The 22,073-nt window shown below is 46.1% G+C and overlaps 1 protein-coding gene across 1 annotated transcript in view; it reads left to right on the forward strand.

Moving 5' to 3' along the window:
- The window catches only part of SYT9 (synaptotagmin 9), a 168,304-nt gene extending 146,389 nt beyond the window's left edge, over positions 1-21,915 (forward strand). The window contains exon 7 of the mRNA XM_084773653.1: positions 19,761-21,915. Within this exon, the coding sequence (XP_084629779.1) occupies positions 19,761-19,769 (9 nt within the window). The 3' untranslated portion in view covers positions 19,770-21,915. The remainder of the gene's footprint in view (positions 1-19,760) is intronic.
- Positions 21,916-22,073: the final 158 nt, after the last annotated feature.

A 22,073-nucleotide genomic window follows, 5' to 3' on the forward strand; every position in this document is an offset into this window, starting at 1 on the left:
CCTGTGTAACACTAAGATTCCATAGATACTTGTCAGGGATTTTTTTCCAGTCCTATGACCCTCTGTGTTAGCAAATAGTCAGTGTACATTATCGGATCCTTGTATCCATGCTAAGGATCTATCTCCCAAAGAGCACATAGTGGAAAGGAGGGGACAGAAGGTTGGGCGCTCTACAGCATCACTCTACTACTCTCTGCTGCCCTCCCCTGGCCATTGATACCAGTGCAAGAACCTCTTGCCGGGTTGGTGGATGCATTCTTCCAATACCGAACAGTTCCTTACAAAGTTCATGCACTGAGGAACAAATATGTGATCCAATAAGAAGAAAGCTTTCTACTTCCCAAGAGAAAATGGTTGTACAAGAGAAGATAGACTGAGGGGCGTGAATAGATCCATTTTGTAGAGTCTCACCATCCTACTCCCCAACATCCCTGCTCACAGGAGAACGCTTGGAATTACCTTCCTCCCCCTTTGAGAGTAGAGTTGGAAGTCCTTGGCTTCCTCTAACCAGTGGCTAACTAGCTTATCATGGCTGCCTCCTTCCTCCATAGCATTTTAAGACTTGCTTTTTGAATAAAGCAAACATTTTTGGACAGAAACTTGACACTGGACAGTGTTCGACACTTTGGCAAACTCCAAGGCAAATGCTGATTTCACCCCCATAACTAAATAGGCACAGTGTGTTTAGGAACCGTTCTGATGTCACCTGGTACTGTGGTCTGTGTGATTCATACCCAGTGAGAGTTCTGCGTGGCAAGGATAGAACTCCAGAGCTATGTTTTCGGGTGCACTTTGAATGAATAACAGAAAAGCACAAACTGTAAGCATGTAAAGCACCCCAGGAATGCTGAATGCCTTAGAGGCTTTGAGGCTGACAGGGACACGTGTCTCTGGCCAGCCCAACTGTTAAGTTAGGAGCTCTTGTACACTCCCTTCAACTCTAGCATGTCCACTTACTCATGAACTATTTGCCTCTAGATACAGCTCCTGATGTCTGAGACTGGATTGTTGCCAAGTTCAAAGTCAAGTCCAGGAAAACCCAAAAGCCACAATAGCGTGGTATAGGGCTGTGTCTACTCTATATATCATTGTATTTTCTAGGCTTTCATATAGTACCCACAACATTGTTTTATACATGTAAGCAATTCCTAAGATGCTAACGAGGAAGAGAGCAGTTGTGATGAGCCTAACCACTGGCTAGAAGGAGGTCAGCGATGTCCCATTATGCATCCAAAGTGGAAAGAATAATCAATTTTAAGGGTTTATTTTTTTTAAAGGAAATTTTTAGGTATAAAATGGTGAGAATCTACAAAATAATGAACAAACGTCAGCTTCCAGAGGCACACCAGGAGAACTCAGTCCTCTCCAGCTTTCCGTAGTTGGTGTTGAATGAACATATGATGGTTTGCCTGAGTATCAAACAAGAACTGAGCCTTTGAAGACAATTTGGCATAGTTAAACTCACCGGATCCTTAGAGGCACTCATCCCTGTCTACTCTGGCCAAATGTAGACAGGAACTCTAATTGGCCCGTGGGTCACCAACAAGGGGCAGACCTGGGACTGTCACGATGTCGGTCTTCCTCAGTGTAAGGGCTCCGGCACCATCACAGAGTGGACTTGAGAGTGCCCCACCCCATTGAGTTCACTGTCTATCCTCTAGGGCACAGTGTCAGTAACTGCTAACTGATCTGAGAAGTCTTCCTGGCAGAAGGAAAAGCAGGAAGAAAGATTTCCTGCAGCAAGGAAGAGCAAGCAAAGCAGTGCAGTGACAGTGATGGGCCCTGGGAGAATAGGGCCCCAAGGCTCTGCTCCCTCTTAGACTGGCCCTAAGGGGACTCCTGTGCTGCTGGTGACCGACTTTTCCTTAAAGATCCTGCAACATAGTTTGCTTAAAACTACAGCTGGTTTGTAATTTTGGCCTCAGACAGTAATTACAGCTGCCAGGGCTCCTCGGAGAGATAATTACGGGAAGGATTCGGCACTCTCATTTTATCTACACACTTAACCATCAATTAAATCATTACCATCTAATCCTATCCCAGAGTCTAGAAATGTTCTGTGAATATATAATTTTGAAGACACTGAGGTTTGTTTTCAGATGGTTTTAAGTGAAAAATTGCTCAATTTCCATAGCCCACACAGGCCCACGTGTGTGCTATCCTTGTGAAGGTAGAGCCAATGTCTCCTAGCCTGTGGTCACTGCCTCCCTGAAGGCCTTTGCCACACAGAGGGCTGAGCTAGGGTGGGTTGGCAGGCAAGAGCTTTGAGTTTGCCTTTGATCTCTACTGGAGTTCATGCTTTCCAAAGTAGGGTTCCTACTGGTACTTAGAGGTTAGTAGCTGTGAGGGGAATAGAGGAGGGAAGGTGGAGCAGGTCAGAGCTCTGTTCTGCAAAGAAGTTTCCAGAAGGGCCTTTCCCTGCTGGGTTTCTGAAGGAGCCCTGGGCTACTTACTCTTCCCTGACTCAAGCTCAGTCTCTTCCTGTTGGAAGCTCAGGGCTCCAGAGTCTGACCACTGAGTTCATATTTTGCCTGACGCTTCTCAGCTGTGTGTCCTTGAACGAGGAGCTAAATTGATTTAAACCAGATTAGTGAACTCTTCAACCACCTAATCATGGAGCCTACCAAATAGCGAGGGCTGTGGCTAGTCTTCCATGAGAATGCGAATGCAATGTGTTTAACACGGGGCCTGGCACTTACTGGATGCTATGTAGGATTTAATAGTCAATGTTATTCAATATGTTAATATGTACAGGGAAGGGAGGTAAACAGGGAGAATAGGAGGGTCCAAAAATATGATTCCAGGCTCTGAGAGCTCTTGGAGTGATTGGCCAGTGCTGACACTGGGATAGTTACTTCCTTGGGCCTCCATATTTAGCCATGGACTTCACAGCCCCTTGGTTCTTACCTTCCTGACATGGCCCACCTGAAATCTCTGACCACTATCTTATCCTGTATTCCTGTGCTTAATAATTTTATGTCAATATGATATAACCTAGAGTCATCTGAGAGGAGGGAACCCCGATTGAGAAAATGTCCCCATTAGATTAAGCCGCAGGCATGCCTGTAGAGCATTTTCTTAGTGATTGATGTGGGAGAGCCTAGCTCATTGTGGGTGGTCCTGGGTTCTAGAAGAATCCAGAGTCCTGCCTGAACTGCTTTAGATGATGAACTGTTATACAGACATGTGAATGGGGAAAAAAAAACCCTGACCACCAGACATGGTGGCAGAAGCCTTGATCCCAGCACTTGGGAAGCAGAGGCAGGGGGATCGCTGTGAGTTCAAGGCCATCCTGGTCTACAAAGTGAGTCTAGGACAGCCAAGGATGAACAGAGAAACCCTGTCTCAGAAAACTAAAATAAAATAAATAAATAAACAAACAAACAAACTCTGACTGCCCCAAATTGTTCTTGACCATAGTTTTTAATCACAGAAATAGTAACCCTAAGCCACCTCCTCTCCCCTGACCCAGCTGTCTATCAAAGGTATCCCCTAATACCTTTCTGGGAGCCTGGAGCTCTACCAAGTCCCACACCAGCCTGCTGTCCTATATGGCTCTCTAACCAGCTTTCATGGGTAAATAGCCAAAGATGGTCATGACTCATTGTTAATTCATATCGCTCTTTGTTTTTTCTATACATAAATACCTTTTCAAGCAAGAGGGTTGATGACTGACAAGGGTAAAAGTGCTTCCTACCCTCCTTACCCCATGAAATAAGTCTTAAAATAAATGTTTCAATTGACATGTAGTGATTGCATGTATTCATGAGTTATAATGTATTACATTTTAGTACCTGTATTCTATGTGTAACGATCATGTGGGGGTAACTGGCACATTTATCCTGTCTTTGTGTTAAGCCATCAATTAGTTGTTATCAGCCATAGTTTTCTAGCTGTGCTGTGGAATGCGATGTTATCCCAGAGACAACTCTTCCAGTAGGCCGGATGCTTGCACAGAATCAGCCCTTAAAACTCAGTACCTAACAGTGGGATCTCAGAGTTGCCCTCTACACAGTGGGGCCCTAGGAGAGTCCTCTATTTGTCAGCTAGCTCGTCAAGACTGCCACACCAGTCCTAATTAGATGAGTGTGAGCTCACTCTTTTCTGCCCATAGCACACGAGGCTCCCTTGGTGAAGTCACTAAGGAACCAGCTTTTGTAGTTAGTTTGGACCGGGCCACATGGCTGGGTTTTTTACTAGAATGAACAACAACTCTGTAGGAGTCCCACGCTGGGAACAAATTCCAGGCACAGCATGGATGCCAGCCGGATGCCAAGCAAGGATCAGACAGTAGACATTACGGTTGAGCTTAACCCTGGGCTGGAAGCTGCAGAGAAAATGAGAGGTTTCCAGTCCCTGAAGTCATGATACCAGCAATGTCCAGGAGCTGTGCTCAGAAATAATCATGCTTATCATTGGGAGGAGTATAAAGAAGAGACTGGTTTTTAGCGGCCTTCAAGAATTATAAGAATTTAATAACTTAATATGTGCAGAAGACCTACAATAGTACTGTGTATGCTGCGTGTATAATAAGAGTTAGTGTGCGTATCATGATTAAAGGAGGCTGATGGAGTCCTGGCCAAAGTCCCTGATTCTCCTCCTTTGAGAACTCCTGGGAGGTGGGGGAGGGGAGGGTTCCTTTTTAGCATAACCTTCTTATATGGTGATTGCCTAGCCCAATGATGTCATGGCACCTTCCTGATCTCTTACTAAAGCCGAAGGTAGCCCCTTAAGAATCAGATCCTGGCTCTGCCCAGCTCAAGGGAAGGCACATCCCCATTGATCTCCTGGCGATTCCTTGGAGAGAAAGCAATTGGGGCAAGAGGTATCAGACCAGCTGGTACACTTACATTTCTGAGCTTCTCTTCCCTCCTACCCCTAGAAAATCTGGGTAGGCAGTTCTTGCTCCTCCCTTCTGTCAATAAACACACCTTGGGCCAGGTGCTCCCAAGAATATTTGGAATGAAATGGTGCCCAGCAGTGGACAATAAGGACTCAACCCTTGAGAAAAGTGATGAAGAAAACATGGGGAACCCAAGCACTGGCTTTATGCACCCTGGGACTCAGAAACGTCCATCTGGTTGCCCTCTCATGTTGACATGGAGATGGGCAACACAGAAGCTTACAGGTCTGCAGAGCAAGTGAAGTCATGCACTGTGGCTGAGGAACCTCCTCCTGTGCAGTCCCGCGCTCTGGGGCAGTGTGCATTCAGGTCTGACCAGTCTTGGCCTTGCTCTGAATCCCTCGCAGCAGCTCATGACTGCTGCTGGTTCCCCACTGCCACAGCGGGCATGACAGGGAGCTGCCTACCAGTTCGTGACACACCCCAGCACCTCACCCCAGTTCTGTTGTTCTCTCCGTCTCTTCAGCTTGTTTTTACAGCTTTGGATGCAAGTTCCTTAGAATGTACACAGAAGCCTTCCCCACCTGGCTAACTCCTATCTGGCGTCCATAACGTATCACTGCTGCCTTGGCGTGATATGTACACAGGAGCTACTCTCAGGACCCTGGAAATGTGGCACTCTGTGGAGTCACTTTACCCTTGCATGTGGACTTCCCTTTGCCTGGGCGACCCTTAGCTGCGTTCTAAATTAACCTCTTTAGAATTCTGCCTGGTATAGGTTGGACATAGTTTAAATGTGCCTTCTAGAGGTCCTTGGGTCCTTGGGTCAAGGAGGGACTTTGGGATTCCCAATGTCTTTGGCTTCTCAGATGGAAAGATGGCTTTCCTTTGCAATGGAACTCTGTCCTTCAGTCATACCATGGCCATTGTCATCTTGAAATTAGAGCAGCTATGAACATAACACCTCACGTGAGCAAGCCAACCATCATTTAATCATGGAAGTGGATGCGTGAGACTAAGAAGGCAAATGGTAGTTCTACCCTCCTTGCAGAACACAGAAGTGTCTAAGTATTCCTGGGAGAATCAAGACTCTTCTGTGGTGGTGTGGCCAGGCCAGCACTTGGTCACCTTCATTAAACTCACTGGCCTATCAAGGTACACTTGTTTGGGATGTTTTTGATAGCCCACTCTATTTGGGGGGAATAGACATTTATTCATGTCTCCTGAGGAAAAGTCACACAGCAGTCACATACATGCCTTTGCCAGATTTGATGCATCCAACAAGCCCTTCACCAAAGTTGACTTGATAACTACACCATGCGTGCCCTTTAGTCTCTAAATCTATGAACTAAATAAACCTCTTTATTAAAAACATCCTGACCCGGGTATTTCATTATAGTAATGATAACTGGGCTAATACAACACCCAGCCCACTCAGCCGCAAGCTCTCCTGATAGGATATATCTGTATAGTAGCTGGTGCAGTGCTATCTTGTAATTGTTTGTTTTCCTGAATAAGCTGTGAGCTCCCTGGAAGCTGGGATTATATCTGGTTCATCTATGAATGATGAGACCTTTGGATAGATCCCAGCACGTGGGCAGGTGCTTGGTGTTGGCTGATTGAGAAAGAGAGAGAGAGAGCCTGGAGTCCCATTGGCCCAACATGACGCGTGCTTGGCATATGGTGTACTGATCACATTTGTAACTCACAGATTCACACAATCGGTGACAAATCTTATATAATTTTAGGAGATTGTGTGTTTAGATGTCTACTCACTGAAAGGATGATGGGAACACACACACCACCGCCTAATAATATCCCGCCTTTGTCTCATGGCCTGAGATCAGCCCTGCCCCCCCCCCCCCCCCCCCGTTTGGAGGAGCTTTAAGGAAAAAACCCTTATGACCCACAAAGACAGAAACATTAGTAGACTCTAGAGTCCATCTGGGATTCAGGGTTTGTGAGTGTGAAGCTGAGAAGGAGGGTGAGAGGTGGACGAAGCCTGCCTTCTACAGCCATTTATTCCCATCGTGTCCCTATTCTAAGAGCAGCCTTTACTTTCCATGGGGCCTTTCTTAGATGAGGGGCCGGACTTGAGGCTCCGTTGCCTTTGATGGCCCCTGCTAGATGTGTGCACAGGCCTTGCAAGCGGATTTTATCTCACCAGGCAAGGGCCTTCATCCCTGCTGTGTCCGGCCACAAGCTGGAAGAACAGGGCAACAGCACAAGTACCTCCTGCTCAGAAGAAGAAAGCATCCTCCCTGAGAGCTCCGGCTTCAGGAAGATGCCTTGCTTGCTTCCCGTCTCATGCTGTGACTCTTCTGCTCCCACTCTCCTGAAAATGGCAGTCATACCCATCGCGTCTCAGACATTGTGTCACATGGAGTTCTGTTTTCAGAATTACTGAAGCACTTTAATAAACTAGCATAATCTGCTCTGTGGTGGAACACAGAGAATTCTCTCAAAATAACTTTCATAAGTCCTCAGATGGAATTCTTCAGTAGGCACAGTTGAGTGCTTAGGCCAGGCTTCTACAGCTTACCCAGACTGGCCAGGATATCTGATGAGGTAGCTCAAAGATCAAATACACAGAAGCAGGCCTTGGTCTACAAAGGGAACCCAAGAGTAAGAGGGACCTTGGTCCTCTAGGAATGGTACAGAGAGAGGAGGGTAAAAGGTTGACTGCTTTTGTTGAATATTGCATCACAATACCAAGAAAGGTAAGGCGTGCAACCTATAAACAGGCAAACAGTATTATCTCCCATGAAATAAACTGAGCCTTAAGTAATGTATTCACTGTCACCAGCAAGTGAGCAACAGAGCAAGCAGGCTGAGGAAGATCTTTGGTCTGTCTGTTGTGATCTCCACAGTCTTGTCAGGGTCTCACATCAGTAACTCTGGACTTAGCCTTGTTGTTTGCCTTGGCGGTAGAATACAGACTGGATGAGAAGCCAGTCCCTGTGTTGACTTTGAGATGCCTAACATGCCGCCACTGGCTACCTTTAGCCTTGGGGCTCTGTCTTGGGCACAGCACACATGGAGTTCCTTCCAGCTTGTCCTGGAGTGAGAAGACATAGGGGCCTTTACTTGTCTGGCAGAGCAACAACCAACCCACAAACTATGAACCATAAAGTAATGCGTATTGTATAAACAGCTAAGACTTGGGAGGTGTTTATTATCATCACAAAGGCTGACTAATACAGGTTTAAACTGGCCTTTTGGTTGCAGACAATGCTTTTAGCCAGTTTCTTCCACAGCACTGTACTGGTGCTTAGAGGTAGCCACCCCACCCATCCAGAGCGGATCCAGCCATGGACCCCTTTGGGAAAGGTTCTCCCTCTCACTTTATCTCTGGATTAGTTGTGCTTCCTGTTGCTATGACAAAATGCCTGACACAAACGAGGAAGAAGGGAAGGGTGCGATGGTTTGAATGCACATGGCCCCCATAGGCTCACAGGGAGTGGCGTTTGAAAGGATTAGGATTTGCAGCCTTGTTGGAGTGGGTGTGGCCTTACTGGAGGAAGTGTGTCACTGAGGGTGGGCTTTGAGGTTTCTAATACTCAAGCCAGGCCTGGTGTCTCTTTCTTCCTACTGCCCGCCAGTGCAGATGCAGAACTCTCAGCTGCTCCTCCAGCACCACGTCTGTCTGCGTGTCACCATGCTTCCTGCCATGATAATAGTGGACTAAACCGCCGAACCTATGAGCAAGCCACAATTAAATGTTTTCCTTTATGATAGTTGTAGTAGTCATGGCGTCTCTCCACAGCAGTAGAAACCCTAAGACAAAGGGTTTATTTGGCTCCTAGCCCTACATTTGGGGGTGGTATGGCAGGAGCATTGGACATATCTGGGAGCATTGCTTCCACTGTCAGGAAGCAGAAAGAGAGGAATGGTGTTGGCCAGTTGCTTTCTCAGTTGTATACAGTCTGGGGTCCCAGCCCAGGGAATGATGCTGCCTTCAGTTAGGGTGGCTCTTCCTGCCTCAGTTAACCTAACGTAGACAGTCTCTCAGACTCATACCGGGAGTCTTATCTTCTAGGTAATTCTAGATCCTGTCAAGATGACACTCATTATTAGCTACCACCATCACGGAGATGAACCTCACAACCTGCAGATACAGCGCGTGAACTTTGCCGTTCCCTCTATCACCGTGTCCCTGGAGAAAGCACGCAGATACTTAGCCATCTCACCAGACCCTGCAGCCCCACGACTCAGTTGTTTAGCAGACACAAGGAGACCACTCAGAGCTCAGCCAGGGTGTTGCACAGTTAGGGACCACACAATTATGGCTGGCTTTGAAAATTGTTGTCCCTTTTGTGCTGTTATTATTTGGTTCACTTAACAATGTGAGATGAAAACAAAGCCCAGGAATCTCAGGAAAATTCTTTTGTTTCTACCCTGCTGGCATTGATTCACAGCCCCTGATGACCTCACATTCGCAATCGGCCTGTGATGTAAGGGTTTTTTTGCTAATTTACTTTCAGTTGTTTCGATCCTGCTATTTCTTCCCCCACCTAATCATCTGCTTCAATATCACCATAATTTTCAAACCCAGTAGGATGCAGAGTGAACAATAATGCAGTAAAACAGAGGACCAAAAACCCTTGCTTTTAAAACCTTAAAAGCTAATGGAGTTTTGTTTTGTTTTGTTTTTTTAAGTTGGTGCTATGTTGTGTTCTGGAGTGCAACACACACACACACACACACACACACACACACACTAGTGTCTTTTAAAATGTATTCTGATCGGGTCTGATGTTGTAGCATCAATGGCTTGGTCCTTGTCAAGACGAACTTGGCCTCCCCGGTTAGCCACCTTAGGCGGCAACACCTTGCAGGGAAAAGGCTGGTTTTGGCTAGGGAAGCACTTCTGTTCTGATAAGAGGATCTCACTTCCCTTCAGGCCTCAGCCTCCTGCCCCTCTGTACAAGTATTTGGAAGAAGATAACCAAACCTAAGGACTTCAGAAGTGTCTCTGGCCTCTTCACTTACCACATTCCAGGATTGCTTCAGGGGAAGGCCACTACCCAGTCTTACTAGAGGCCCAGGAGTCTTACTAGAAGTCCTCTTTTAAAAGCCTCACTTCTCCATGCAACTGGAGCTCAACGGTGCTAGTGTGAAGTTTCTAGCAGCTCTCTTAACTTCTGAACATTAGAACCCAGTGCCAGAAAGGGACCGAACAAAAGGAAGCCAACGTGAGAGGTGGAAAAAGTGATGAGGGCTCATGTTGTTGTCTGAACCTCTGGATCCAGCTGTTCCTGAATGTGTCTCTTACGTGTGTACATGGACAAATAATGAACAGTGACAAGCCCTGACATCAGACGCAGCTCCTCCTGATCAAAATTCCCACGTTCCACAAACACAGAGAGAAAATATGTATGTACGCAGTTCATATTAAACTGGGAATGCTCAGTGAGTGGTCACTAAATAGGAAAGAGCAGAACACATAGCAGGCTTAAAATATATACCCACTTTCAGGAACTAACCTGTTAAGAGAAATGACCATCAAATGAAGAACATGTCTGTCGTTCAGCATCCTGAGGTTGAGTGTGGTGGATGGGTCCAGATGCTACTTGCTTTCAAACAAGAACAAGATCAAAGGTCCCAAGGTCCTGTTTCTCACTCAGGGGTGGCTTCGAGTGTTCAGGGTGAGGCCTGAGGTCCAGGCATCAGGCCAGGTTCCCGGTCTCCCCAGTGAAGGTGGAAAATGAGTTCCCACCAGTGTTACAGTTTAGTCCTTTCAGAATGAAATTACTGGTAGCAGATGGCAGTGGAGACTCAGGAGCTCCACACGCTCATGATAATACCAGAGTGTTACAGCCCTTTCCCCTGTGCGAAGCATAGCAGGGAAGCATGTGGAAGCCAGAGATCAGCCTGAAGGCAGGTCCGGTGAGATGCAGGACCAGGCACGGGCTTCACTGTCAGTCAGCACCAAGCTAGCAGCAATGATGTCTGCCGAGGCAGTTCCACCTTCACTGTGTGAGCACCAGGCATCCAGACTCTATTTATTCTGGAGTCTCAGTCATGGTGGAGGAATGATGAGCAGAGAGAGAGAGAGAGAGAGAGAGAGAGAGAGAGAGAGAGAGAGAGAGAGAGAGAGAGAGAGCGAGCAGTGGGGAGGGGTTTGAGGATGTACATGTTTGATTCAGTGGGGCTGGGGGGGTGCCAGGGTACTTAATCTACATGCACTGGTATAGTCCCTCATTTACATGCAGTAGCACGGAGTCCTATCACAAGAAGGAAATTATCCTATAGGTGAGGGAATAACTTCCAGGTACAATTAGAGGTCATTTTCGGGAGGCTAGGATCTCCTTATCATAGGGTGGGATTTGCAAAACTGTGCTCTTATCAGGAAATGGTCTGTTCTGTGGTCTTCCCTGAGGGTTACCATATCAGGTGGAGTGAGAACTCCCTCTGAGAAGAAGGAGTCCACCATCATAGACTGAGCACAAATGGCTATCCAGACAAGTCAGACTTCAACCTTATCCAGCAGAGCTCCACACATATCAAAGTGAGTAATGACTTTAAGAATTAGCATCTAGGAAATCTGACCCCTTAATACCATTGTTTGGTACCACCTTGCCCTCAAGGTATCAGAAAAGACTGTTGTAATAGAACTCACAGGCACAGGGACTGCCAGGGATGTTGTGGACTGTCTTCCTCCAGGGCCTTTTCACTCCAATTCTGTGGCCTCTAATTCTGCCCCTATGAAGAGCTTCCCTCACACTCTTCCTGTGGGTTCTCTCCAACTGAGCTATAGATGCTCAAGTAGGGCCCATCTCAAAGGTCAGGGAGCTGCCTCTGCAGAGGCCCACTTCTAAGTTTGTGGAAACCTTATTATAGAGTCTCGATGCTGTACAAGACATCATATGGCAGGTGACCAAGAGATAACTCATTTTAACAGTACAGCGTCCACAATAGCCCATTACTCTGTTGACCTGTTTATCCATGACAGATGACTTCATTTGTGAGAAAAGAACCCCCAGGACCAGTCACCTCCCAAAGATCTCACCCCTCACATAGCATTCATTATGAGTTTTGAGGGTTAACATTCCTATGGGATTTAAAGAAGACATTCAAACCCGAATACCTGTCTCACACAGAATCCTTTCACACAGCATCCTTTCACACAGAATTGGCCCGTAGCATAGCTGGAATCCCACACGGCCTAGCCAGTGGACTCCGCATCGAAGAACTTTGTTGTTAACAGGTCCAGGCTTTTGAATAGAACAGGTCTCGTACCCCGAGACAAGCAGTACTTTGGGGGTCTGGAAACAGAAACCTCAGTTTAAAGTGCTTTGAAGAGTAGAGTGGATTTATTGCTTCATGCAAACTAAAGGTGAGAAGTCTGTTTTAATTTAGGCGTTGACAGCGTCTAAGACCTCTGCTGTGGGGCTCTGATACTCTCTTGGCTCTGTACACTCCTGTGTAAAATCCCTGCATCATCCAAGCAGCTGTCATGCCCAGCCCCAGTTAGGGAAATAGGGGAATGCTGATGAGAACATGCTGTGATAAGGGGTGGATTAGACAGCTACAACATCTGAACCCAGTGATCCATCTTAAAATGGCCAAAAATAGGACAACTGGATGCAGTGTGCTTTTTCCTTTAGCACAGCACCACCTGCGTTAGGCAGTGTTCACTAGACAAACAAAACTGATAGAACAAATACAGATTACAAAGAGAATTTATTAGATTGGTCTATATGGCACAGGCCAGGTGGTCCAGCAGTGGTTGTCCGCATGCTAGCGAGGTTGAGAATATGGCAGCTGCTCTGTCCATGAGGCTGGACACTTCAGCAGTCCCAGTTTGACCCTGAAGAAGGCTTAGAAGATGCTTGGAGGGCTTCTGGTTTTCAGACCAAGGTTGCTAGATTCCCACTTCAGGGAAGGAACAGCAGCAGTAGCAGCAGCAGCAGCAGCAGCAGCAGCAGCAGCAGCAGCAGCAGCAGCAGCAGCAGCAGAGTTCATGCACTCACCAGTAGGGAGTGAAGGTGAGCAGGCAAAACAACCCCTGCTTTTTCCTCAGACCTCATTATCTCTAGGCAGCCAGCAGAAGGCACTGTCCACGCAGAGGAACAGCCCCTACAGGAAATACCCTCACAGACCTACCCAGAGCTCTTTGTTAATGCCCAGTCCTTCTCCTGCCCATACTGCTTAAAGTTCTTTAGTAACTGCCCTCTGTCCTGAACAACCTCAGCGTTCCCTTGTCATCCAGCCCCTCCGCCCCTTGTCTGTCTTCCCCTTGGGCTTCCCCTTGGGGCCATGCCTAATTGCTCTTGGTCCATTAAATACTTTCTGTTCACTCCACATCCTTGCTTTAATTTCCTGTGCTCTCTTTTCTACCCCCGTTGCCTGCCTCGACCTAGCTCATTGTTTAAACATCTGACTGTCTGTCATCCTCAGAAAGTATGCTGAAGATCCTCCAGTGTGAGTCAAATGGATTCTGTCTGTGCCTCTTGTCTTAGCTCACTGTCCCTAACCCTGACATAGTAGTTGGTGTCACTTGATATCATCTGTGTATGTGTCATCCCCAGCACTTGCAGCTGCTGCGTCAGGCTGGAGCATGCTATCCGTCATTGTCTAACCTGTACCTGGTAGAATGCCTGGCAGAGCCAGCCCTGAGTACTACATTCCTGTTGGCTAGAATACCAATTTCTCCCTCCTTGTGATTGGTAGAATGAATGCTGATTTCTTACAGACTCGCATGCTAACTTTCAAATCCGCAAGCACAGTGGTTCCTTTAATATAGAAAAATAAGTGAGCACAGGGGCTGCAGAGATGGCTCGGCGGTTATGAACACTGGCTGCTCTCCCAGAGGACCCAGGTTCAATTCCTAACATCCACACGGCAGCTCACAATTCCAGTCCCAGGGGATCTGATATCCCCCCCCACAGAAATATAGGCAAAACACTGTTACACATTAAATAAATAAATTGAACCACACTTCTCCAGACCTTAGACAACACCCATGAGGGTTAGACAGTGGCAGTCAAGGTTCTGTTTGTCATCTCACATGAGAGTTTTACAGCTGGAACACAAAGCCTCAAATGGCCTCATCAGCGTATCATAGTTTAAAAGCCGAGTAGGGTGGGGCAGGCACTTACTTCCTCTAGAACACCCAGAAAGATGTTTTGGATCTTTGTGCTTGTCTGCCTTGCTGTCAGCACATCTTTCTGATCCTTCAAGGCTCCTGTTTGCATTGCATTGTTGTCTGTGTTGTGACATTCTGTTCAAGCACGGATCAGCCAGGCTTCCTTTGAAACAATCACTTTGAAGATGGAATTGCTGACTTCAAGTATTTGTTCAACAAATATCAGTTGAACACTTAACTGTGGGTGCTGATGACACACTGACTAGATGAAAATCCTCACCCTAGTGGAGTTTAGATTCTTAAGGAAGAAATGAAAATACGCTTTGTGTAGTATTTCAGGTGGTTTTATACCTAACCAAATTCTCTTAAACAGTATTTTGTACGTTGTACAAGCAAAATTCTTTTAAATATTCAGGTACTGCTTAAGCAATTGATAGGCTGAAACCCCTTGAACTAAAATTGTTGAATTAAAATGTAATTATATCACATGCATCAACAGTATTATTAAACACCTAACTCCTCCAATGCTTAAAACATAAGAACTCCCACCTTCGGGTTAAATCAGCACAGGCATCTTGAAATCAGCTTCACAAGGTGTTTTCCTGAGCAGTTAGACCTTGTACATACTTGACTGGACCTACAACTCCAGATTGCCAAAGGCTTGAGGGTAGTCTGAGCTACATAGAGACATCTGCCTGAAACAAAAAAACAAGTTATCCTAACTATGCTCATGAAAATGATGAATTTAGTAATTTTTGTAGTATAGCAGATTGTTAGGCATGTGGCTTTCAAAGCAAATAAGTTGTGCATCATGGACCTATACTCTCAGAACTCGGGAGATCGAGTCAAGAAGATCAGGAGTTTAAGGCTTGCCTCCCTCAGTTATGTGTCAAGTTGGAAGACAGTCTGGCCTACATAAAACTATGTCTCAAAAAAAAAAAAAAGCTAAATGAACAAGTTCAAAGTAAAACATAAAGCAGAATTAGTGTCACAAAATATGAATTGCTCCTGAGTAAATACACTTGTACCAACGTTTTATTACTTCACCATTTATAAATTGTACGCATTGCACTTAATCTGGTATTGCAAAGTTAATTTTCCAATTAATAGGAATAGGATTTCAGCTCAGGTCTTCAGTAACAATGGAAAATACATGTGACCATCAAGACACTTTCATCTCAAACTGAAGAGCTAAAATGACAGCATTGAAACACAGTGGGGCATGGGCTGCCTCCTGGGGGAAGTTTACCAGTGTTAGGCATTAACAAGCCAAGGACTAAGTGAGATATAGTATACAACATTCTTAAGATGGAGCCCAGGTACATAGTATTCTTTACCCAAATGGGCATCTCCGTTTTCTAAGCTCTAACCCAACTTCCTGATGGGAGATGCCATTTCATTTACATTACTAGAAGACAGCCAAGACTTTGATCTCATCTCATAATCCAGTGTACCACGTATAACTTTGAACTTCCATCCTAACCCAATGTTTGTCATGACATTTTCCTTCGTATTCTGTGGTTTGGATGGATGGCATCATGTGTCACACACACGCATGACATGCAGTCAGGGCTTTCTGGTGAGAGTTACTTATGATCCTGGCCATCTCATGGTTGCTTTGAGCACCTTAAGAGATGAACACTCACGGTTCGTCTCTGTGCTCTGGTGCTCGATAAACAATGTTTATTTTGTTAGTGAGCCAATGTAATGATACAGATTTGGAGTGCCACACACTCCATGTGTCTTCCACTTGATTTCGGTAAGTAGTCATTATTGTCTTCTGATAAATACCTAATGTGCTGCATCATTTCAAAAACTATATTTACCTTTTGAATAGCATTGTCACTGGACCCCCTTGCCCTGCCGGTAACAAATTAATTCTTCTCTATCAGTAAAATATACATGTTACACACTACACACATATGCACACACACACCACACATACACACACACCACACACATACACACCACACATTATACACACACACCACACACATCACACACCACTTTTTACCACCTTTCACCTTAAGGCCAACTTGACAATGGACTAGATTGACTTTCTTGTGACATTCGAACTATCCAACTCCAGACTGAGACTCCTTTAAGAACTTTTTTTTAATGTGCATATGAGAGAAGGTTCCTGTGGGAACCAGAAGAGGGCGTTGAAGTCCCCTGGAGTGGGCAGTTGCAAGCCACCTGAAAGGAATGCTGGGAACCAAACTGATCCCTGCAAGAGGTCCATCCAGCTCCCTTAGACCCCTTTATAGAAAGGTTCTGTAGTGGAACACAAAACCTGTGTTCCTCCAGAGCACGCATCTGGATGCATAAGGGCATGGTGGCCCTGCTGGGTCTTACTTTTGTCACATCCCTTACCTCGCTGGAGGAAAAAGGTTTGGATAAAGGACTAAATGAGATATAGTATCCAACGTTCTTAAGATGGAGCCCAGGTACATCGTATTCTTTACCCAAATGGGCATCTCCACTTTCTAAGCTCTAACCCAAATTCCTGGTGGGAAATGTCATTTCATTTACATTGCTTTATCTCTTTAGTTGTTTAATATTTATTCCTTTACAGTTTCATACACTTAAATAATGAGTATTAGTCGTACACTTAAATAATGAGGACTTAGGTGTTTAATAATACATCTCATCCCATTGCCTCCTCTCAAAATCCTTCTTGCCAACACATCCCCCTCCTACTTCATGCGTGCTTGGTGTGTGCACCTCACTAAGCTTAATTAGGTGGCCTGGGCGTGGGCAGGATCTTATTTACTGAATCATGGGCAGCTTATCACTGGCTATATCACTGAAGGAAGTGATTCCCCTTGCCTTGGCCACCAGTACTGTCATTAGTCTCTCAGAGCAGACTGGGGCCCCTTCCATGATGAACTGTTAGCAGGTGGTTCAGCCCTGGTGAGTTCACAAGCACATCAGCCATGCCATGCCCAAGACAGGGCTTCCCAGCACTGTGGTCCAGCCTTGGTGAGTTCACGAGCACATCAGCCATGCCATGCCCAAGACAGGGCTTCACAACGCTGCTCCCAGCTTCTGACTTCCGTTCTTCCCACCCATCTTCTTTCGTGTTCCCTGGTAAAAGGGTAATAATGTACAGATCACACTTAAGACTGAGCTCCAAGGTCACTTAGTCTCTGCACTTTGACTAGTTGTGGCCCCTGTATAAACCAAAGTCAAGTGCAAAAAGAAGCCCCTCTGATGAGGCCTGAGAGCTGCACTGGGGAATCAAGAAAGTATTTAGAAGTCACTTTGATACTGTGTCTACCCAGCTAGCACAATAACGGGAAGTCCTATTTTAGGGCTTATGACCTCCCCGCTCACAGGATACCACACACTGCCTTCTTCTTTAACATGCTAGCTCCACAAGGGGAAAACAGGAGTGAAAAGAGAACACCATCTTTGAGATAAGAGGGTGCTGACCTGATTCTAGGTGGGTAGTGTCTTTTTTTTTCCCCTTCATATAAATATTGTAAAGCTATACTAAACAGTAGCCACAGCCTGCTGAGATTTTGCACTTTTTAGATTAAAGAATTTAAAATACAAGAGTAACAGTATTAAGTACATTTAAGATTGAACCATGCACTAAGACTCACTTGCACTTTTGACAGACTTCTTAATTAAAAACCCTTAGAGACTTCCTGGAATTAGAACCCATTCTCAAATTCACAGAGAGATCAAATCTAGTGCTCCACTCAGGCCTTCTGTCTTCTTCATTTGGGGTCAGTTTGAATTCCCTGTCTCACATCAGCTGTCATTTTTTGTGATTGAAGTGTCATTGTGCATTACAGTTTTCATTGGGACAGTTCTTGTCTTTGATTTCAATTCAATTTCAGTCCAATCAAGTCTCTGTGTCTCAGAACAATTGAATCCACTTAGAAACCTTTCTGGCCAAATAGGATTGTAGCCACCACTTCCTGTCATGCTGCTGAATTTCCTGAAGCCTTCCAAACCCTGTGACACAGCCTGGAAGGCCACTGGGTCTGATGGCAAGGAGAGAGCTGCTGTGCTCAGTGGTGGTAGCACTGGGACCAGCAAGGCCAAAGTTGGACACACAGTGCTTGAACCACCGTCTCTGTCTCGGTTCTCCTGTCCCTACCACAGCCCCACTGGGTTGGTGCTATCCTGAGCCAGAGAAAACCCTCCCCTAAGATCTTTTTATGAAAATATTGGATGAGGAGGAACTCATTGGATGGAACTGTATCAGTGTCCCCCTCTCATCCCCAGTGAGAGACAAAATGAGGTTAGGTGACAGCATAAGCCATCCATGTCAGACTCAAAATTCCCCACAGACTGACCGCCAAGCTACTTTTTTCTGACCATAACCTGGACATTTGACTTTGCCTTTCTAAAAGGCTTCTCTTGTGAGACTATTGAGAGAGATGTTGTAAGACTATTGATAGCCACTCCTTCACAAATATCAAAATCCCTTTCTCCTGTCAGCCTGTGGGCTTGGGCCCTGGCCACAGTGTTTTGGAACTAGAGGAGGAAATCAAGGGACCTGAAGCCCAGACAGGACTGGTCCCAGAAGACTCACTGAGCCGAAGGGTTTCACCCAAAGCAGAGGAGAAGCTAGCAGGCCCCTCCTCAACATTCCCTGGGGCTATGTCAGAGACTGGTAGTTACACACACAAAGAAAGGCACCAGATGAGTACACTGCAGCGACAGCGTCCAGTTGGAGCCATGCTATTACTTGGGTCATTTACAGCATGGCCTCTACTAGTGGTTTCCCTGGATATGGGAGTTAGTTTTAAAAGTCTAGCTCTCTTGAACATACTCCAGACAAGGCATAACCTGCCCAGTATCGAGGTGACTCCTGCACCTGAACACCTCTGTGCTGGCTGGTTTATGCACCCCAGGCAATCTGTTAAGATGTGTTCAAATGACAAATCTCTATTTGCCCTTCCCTTCTACCTTCAGAAATGAGTACATCTTCCGTGAGGGAAGTGTGTGTACACAAGCATGTACCTACATCAAGGCCAGACGTGACCTTCTGTTTCCAGTGAACCCTGGCTTTCATTACTTTCTGTACGTTTTAGCTTTATTGCTGAACTTTGATTTCTGAAATGCAGTCTGAACGTTTTAATTTGAGAACACTTGCTGCTCTCTCAGGCCCTGTGTAAAAGTTTGTTGCTATATCCACAGAAGTCACTTGGTTTGTCTCCTTTTCTTCCTATGCCTGCTGTATTAGTGCCCTTACTCTGTATTAAAGGGTGATGTCATGAGTTGATTTTTGAGTTGAAAGCTGGATTTGAGTGAGCAATGGAAGAGAACCCACTTATCTAAATCTGTGGTTCTACCAAGGAAGTTGAGTGCTCAGGACTGGGGATATAACTAAATGGTAGAACCCTTGTCCTTCATGCACACAGACCTAGGCTCGCTCCCCATCAAAACACACGCACATGGACACGTGTGTACCTTTCATGCTGGGAAACAAGGATTGAGTGTTATGACATTTCACCACTCACACTCACTTTCTTCAGCCCAGTCATACTCCTCACAGTAGAGGCTCTTTGCCACAGACCTGACTGTCCTTCCCTGTACCATCTCCTTCCTGGCTCTCCCCTCTGCCCAAATGGCCTGTATTCATCTTCAGCCTCACTGGTATTTGTCCTTCAAAATCCCTTTAGTCACCTCAGAGGCTCCGTTAGAAGGTTATGTACACCTCTACGGCTCACTTAACCTCTTTATGAGTCCTTTGAAATCTACATGACTACCTCACACATCTATCGCCATGCCTGGTGGTTTTGTTTGGTACACATGAAAAATATACAAGTTGAAAACCAGCTCACTCTTCCTTTCTTCTTCCTACAGAAACGATGACCATGGGTAAGAAGACTGCTCGTGCCAAGGACAGTCAGACAACCACATAACAAAGATCTCAAGTAACTTTTCCCACCCAGCAACACCCAGATGACTCCAGCGACAAAATTCTCAGCTGTAGCCACAGCAACAACTGGCCCTCCTTCTAAGTTGGATTTGGTGACTCTGAATGGTTCATTCGCCTTCTTTGGGTGGCCCACAGTGGTGTGCTCTAGGGAAGTGCATCCCTCACTCTCAGAAACCAAGCTGGACTGTGGAGGAAAGCAAGTGCCAAGACTTCTTGTGATTCATGCAAGGCCTTTGGTTTTATGGGCATGATACTGGTCCCGGCAGTGGTCAGTCTAACATGAAGTCATTTGCTTGAATGCCCTGGAAGGACAGAATATTTTAAAAAATATATCCAGGTGCTAAATAGGCAGCAGATTTCAAATCAAACTCTACTACCTGTGAGTTAATGACTGTCTTCAGAGAATAATTCCACCCTCAAAAGTGCTCCAGTTTCCCAAGGGATAGCCCAAGAGAATACTAGACCAAGCAAGCCTGGAGAAGGTCTCATGCAAGGCAGGTTAGGTCACCGCAAACTCACTGTCCTTTCCCACGCACACGGCAGAGTCCCACTTAGCTATGGTCATTCTTTGCTGCTAAACCCAGATTCTGAGATTCTAAAACATTATTTCCAGGTAGGCAGCAGCCACTGCCTTTCCAGTGGTGGCCTTACTAGAAACGTGTCATCTTTGTTAGAGAGGCATGCCTCCCAATGGCATATGCATCCTGGAATATTCTATCTGTCCTGGACTCAGAAGTGTTTCTTATAAGGTAAGATCACTGAGAGATGACATGGGCTCCACTAAGAAAAGGCACAGCTTTTTGGGCTTAGTTGGCACGACTGTCTTCTGGGTGTTTCCATACGCAACAGCCCAGAGTACAGACTTACTTGGGCAGCCATAGAAAGAGGCCCTAACCCATTTCAGACACCTAATCACTGTTGCAGCACACGGGGAATGGAAATAGCTGCAGGAATGAAGGCCAAGGGCTCTCCCCAGGGTAGCTCACCCATTACCCAGCATCCTTCTCAACCAGTCTACTGCCAGTTCTGCACCTCGTCCTCCATACTTCTGCCTCCAGGAAGTGAAACCAAAGGCCCCAGCACCCCCTGAGTAGACCAGGGACTGTCACCTAGAAGTCCTCTCATCATGGGTGCAAAGCACCTTCTCCACACACCGTCATCACCACGCCATGACTGCATTCTCCTTCCGTACAGTCTCTGTACCAGAATCCAGAGTTGAATTGCAGTTAACCAATCCGGAAAGCACCTTCTCTTCATTTCAATTCACATTTCACTGTAGGTTGCACCAGAGAGACGCAGCATCACAGTGTGTTGTTGGAAAGTTCTCGTTGCCGTACACAGCTCGCACAAGAAATACTGCTGCCGGTGTCAGGTCTTGTCAGGTCTTGAAAGGGTGGAGGCCTTTGGTTGTGTAAGGCAGCGTCGAGTCACTCAAGCTCAGCGCATTCCCCAGCTTGCCTCATCCACTCCCACCTCTTTCCAGCTTCCATTTACAGGGGTCCAAAGGGAACCCCAGTTCTGCCTACGTCTGACAAAATGAGAAAACAATCCTTTTCCAGCCAGTCTTCTCTACCCATCCCTCCCCACTCAGACATCCTCCATCATACCAGTGTTTAGAACCAAAGCGTGAAGGGCAAGTGCCAACAGGATAGTGAGCAGAAATGCTGTCACTAGATCCAGGCAGGTGCGCCTGCAGGGATGGTCCCAAAGAAACTAGAAATGGCTCCAGCAAAAGGCTATCAGGCAGCCATCGCGTTGGGCTTTGGCATGGTCTTGGCATTGGGAGCTCATTGTTCCCACCTCAGGATCTCCTTGCCTTGAGCTAGCAGCCTGGGTTACTAGTGAATGAGCTACTGACTCAAGAGACACCTTTGTGGGGCGGTCAGGCAAAGGGGACTGCCCACGTGGTGAACTGATGGCTTTATGTGCGGATAGCTTTACCTAGCCAGTGCAGCTGTGGCCAGAAGCTGGCTATCAAACTGAATTCCCTCGGCTCATTTGCAACTCTGCCTCTGTTCTCTTGTGTTTTGTTTGGTTGCCCTTTAGTTTCCTAGTAAATGTTCCTTTTGAAAAATATAACTGTTGCCTTGTTGAATTGGGTGGAAGAGGATATTTTTTTTTTGCATTCCTGCCCCCCCAGGATAGAAGGACACTACATTATTTTGAAAAATAAAATAAGATAATGGTGGAAATACCTTGATCAGATCTTAGGACAATACTTTGGGGAGATCTGGTGC

This window comes from Acomys minous, assembly GCF_964271855.1.
Source record: "Acomys minous genome assembly, chromosome: 2".
In the NCBI taxonomy this organism is placed as follows: Eukaryota; Metazoa; Chordata; class Mammalia; order Rodentia; family Muridae; genus Acomys; species Acomys minous.